General features: G+C 36.5%; 1 protein-coding gene across 1 annotated transcript; it reads left to right on the top strand.

Moving 5' to 3' along the window:
- Window positions 1-706: 706 nt before the first annotated feature.
- On the top strand, window positions 707-3,511 carry LOC109953244 (amine sulfotransferase-like). The gene is made up of 6 exons (XM_020588672.1): window positions 707-863; window positions 979-1,184; window positions 2,137-2,263; window positions 2,795-2,889; window positions 2,995-3,166; window positions 3,256-3,511. The coding sequence occupies exons 1-6, from the start codon at window positions 722-724 to the stop codon at window positions 3,363-3,365; spliced, it is 852 nt and encodes a 283-aa protein (XP_020444328.1). The 5' UTR covers window positions 707-721; the 3' UTR covers window positions 3,366-3,511.
- Window positions 3,512-3,804: the final 293 nt, after the last annotated feature.

Genomic DNA, 3,804 nt, shown 5'->3' with positions numbered 1-3,804 from the left:
GTTGTTTTGGTGCGCACTCGAGTGCGATTACCGTGTTCACACCAGACAAAACGAACCGCACCAAGAGGGAAAACGAACTCTATTTCGATTCAATCGAACTAAACGCTGTAGGTGTGAAAGCACCCTTAAGAACTGAAATTACATCTGTCTATAGAAGTAAATATAAATAATTGAAAATATGAATATTCTCTTCTCTCACATGATTTATAAATAAAACGGGGGCGACTGTGGTTCAGTGGGTAGAGCAGTTGTCTCCCAACCGGAGGGCCAGAAGTTCAAATCTCAGTGCCTGTAGTCCAAATGTCCTTGGGCAAGACACTGAGACCCCAAGTTGTCCTCTTATGGTTAGAGTTGGCGCCGCAGATGGCTGCCTCGGTTCTGTGCCAGAAACAAAGTCCTTGTGTGTAACATACCTGGCCAAATAAAGGTGATTATCCTCGTAAAGCTATGTTTCCATTAATACAAAAAAAAAGACTTTCAGTGGTTTATAACACTAAAAACAAACTGTGTCGTGTATATAAACCATACTATAGGTGTCACTCTGCACTGGTCAGCATTTCAAATAGATTATTATACAATATATATTATACAACATAACAGTATACATGTGACATGTATAAATCAAACTCAGCATTTCAGAACCAAAGTCCAGAGTCCAGCTGAGAGCTGTGACAACCTTATACGTAACATTTTTCTTGTTTTTCTGTTTGACTCAACTAATATGGAACATATCAGTGACTACCTGTGCAGGTATAAGAACTACATTTTTATCAGCTGTATGATAAATGCCGAGCACATTGATTCACTGCAGAGCTTTGAAATACGAGACAGTGACATATTCCTTGTCACTTATCCAAAGTCAGGTCAGTAAAACAGCTGTTTACAGAACTACATCACATTATTTGTATTCATGGTTATATGTCCTGCTGGGAACAGATTCACTGATGTGTGATTTCTCCAAACTGCTCCCCCTCACAGGAACTATATGGACTCAGCAGATCATCATCTCCATCTGTGAGTTAAGTGGAGGTCTGAATGAATATCCAAACAACTACGAGCAGATGCCTTGGCTGGAGTACATGGAGAGTCATGAACCCTACTCTCTGCGACCGTCTCCACGACTCTTCTCCTCTCACCTCACCCCAGCTCTCATGCCTCTGGGACTGAAGGACAAGAAGGCAAAGGTGTGTATTTTATGCACTGGTGGATTAAGTAGTAATACCACAGTCTAAAAATACTTTGTTACAAATAAAAATCCTGCATTCACAATCTTAATTAAGTAAAATTTTCAAAAGTATTAACGTCATTACATCACATTAATAGTGCATCAGGTTAATACAAAAAGTAGTGTACAGCGTTGATGTTACTAAAAATTAGTGTAATATAGGCTACAGTAGAGTTTATGGTTATAAGAAATTATGTGCATGTTTGAAAATAATTTATCAGCTGATTTATTTTTTCAATCAATAATTTGTCTGGTGTTGAAAATGTAAGAAAATAGTTATTGTGCCCACACATTTGCCAAAACAATAGTTAATATTTTAAAATGTAGCTTTTTGTTAAACCAACAGTCAAAAACCCAAATTTGTTCAATTACTATAATGTATGACAGGGCAAAGCAGCAAATCATATATATTACAAACTACAGCCATCAAATGTTTAATATTTTTTGAAAGGTTTTTTAGATATTTATTTATGTGATTAGCTGCGGCCCAGGTTCGAGTCAGGGTTGCGTCAGGAAGGGCATCCAGCGTAAAACACGTGCCAAATGTTAACATGCGAGTCGTCAGTGTGATGATTCGCTGTGGCGACCCCTAAATGGGAAAAATCGAAAGTGACTTTCTATTTATGTCATTAGCTGATATTAAAATACTCACAGATTAAAATGAGCTGACTGACTCAATTATAGTTATGACATTCAACATTGAAATACGTTAATATATGTAAATCTTGAAACACAATAAGTTTTGGAAGTTTTTACTTACCTAATTATTAGATAAGACATCAAAATAACAGCAGGTATGTATTTGACAAAATATCATCAAAGAGTGAATTATTTGAATGAAGTTTGTCCTAGAGGGGAAACTGATATGTATATGATCAGGTTAAATTCTGATTGCTCTGTTTGTTTGTTAGGTTATCTATGTGATGCGTAATCCAAAGGACAACATTGCCTCCTATTACCACTTCAGCACTGTCTGCTCCTACATGGAGACTCCAAAGAGCTTTGACCAGTTTTTGGAGCAGTATTTGACAGGCAATGGTGAGATATCTCAGCTCCACAATCTGGTTGTTGATGATGGTGATGATGATGATGACGACCTGACCAAATGATCTGGTACTAATAAATCTGTAAAAACAAATCAGTTCATTCAAACCAATCCATCTAATGGAATGAAAATTATAGGAGCCAGTGAAAATCTGTAGCACCAATCCCTTAGTCAACATAAGTTTCCACAGTGAGTTTCGTGGCAATCTGCTGGTTGTTGAACTATTTCAGTCTGGACCAACAGATCCCAAGTGCCTCACTGCTAGCATTGCTAAAAACTTGTCTTTCTCTCATTTGATAAGTTTTACTTCAGCTTTCTGAGCGATGTTCGTTGTGTTTAATGAACATTCATAAATGTCTAGACAAGATTTTGTGCTAATCCATCTAATCAGTGAAAACCCTTCTTCTTGTACTTTACCATGTTGGCTGTATTTGCATATTATAAACTGTTGAGATAAATACAATGTATTCAATAAACATATTTATGGACAATGCTAAATTAAATGATACATTATACAATTATAGTCTTAGGAGCATCCTGGTTTGACCACATCAGAGAGTGGCATTCAAAGAAAGACCAGTACAACATCCTCTTCCTGACCTATGAGGACATGATCTTGGTAAGATGTGCTTTTCTCCTCAGGTTGTTCATGTGAAAACACTCCAATAAATTCTTTGTCAGAACTGAAGTTTTCCTCTGTTGGTCTCCTGTTTCTCTGTTTCAGGACCTGAAGGCAGCAGTAACTAAGATCTGCAGTTTCTTAGGAAAAAACCTCAGTGAAGCAGATGTTGATGAAGTTGTAGAAAAAGCCACATTTAAAACCATGAAGAAAGACCAAAAAGCCAACTATGAGTTTATACCAAAAGAAGAGATCAGTGGAAACTTCATGCGCAAAGGTAATGCGACATAACTGCAGCTCTCATAACTGCAGAGAAACATCTGAACACATACAGTGTCAGGTGCAGCTTTAATTTCTTCATTGCAGGTCAGATTGGTGACTGGAAGAACGTCTTTACTGCTGCCCAGAGTCAAAGAGTTGATCAACTGCTTCAGGAGAAACTCTGTGATCTGTCTCTGAAGTTCATCTGGGAATAAAGAGCAGACGTCCACCATGCTGAACCATTATTTTGTTAAACATTTCTGATTCTGTTGAAATATTTTACAGCTAAATTGCAGATATGAAATGAATGATTTCCACAATCAAAACTTACATTTTCACTTCATGATACTTCTAGATATGCAGGTTATGTTTATAGAATTAAATCATACAAAGATATAAACCATTTAGGTCTCCCTTTGCAGGGCCTTTTTCAGCACAAACTGAACTACAAGTCCTGTTTATCATCATGTCAAAGTACACTATGATAGATGTAAAGGTGCCAGAAATTAAAAATACAAGAAAATGACACAGGTGGCTATAAGAAAGAAATTTTACAAAAAAATTCAATCACTCAAAAAGATAGTGATCCATATTATTTTAATCTTTACTGATACAAAACAGCAGAATAATATAAAGAAAGTGTTTAAAGGGAAA

The sequence above is a fragment of the Monopterus albus genome, unplaced genomic scaffold, assembly GCF_001952655.1.
Source record: "Monopterus albus unplaced genomic scaffold, M_albus_1.0 scaffold588.1, whole genome shotgun sequence".
In the NCBI taxonomy this organism is placed as follows: domain Eukaryota; kingdom Metazoa; phylum Chordata; class Actinopteri; order Synbranchiformes; family Synbranchidae; genus Monopterus; species Monopterus albus.
The sequence above is the reverse complement of the archived record's forward strand: the minus strand, read 5'-3'. Positions and strand labels throughout refer to the sequence as shown.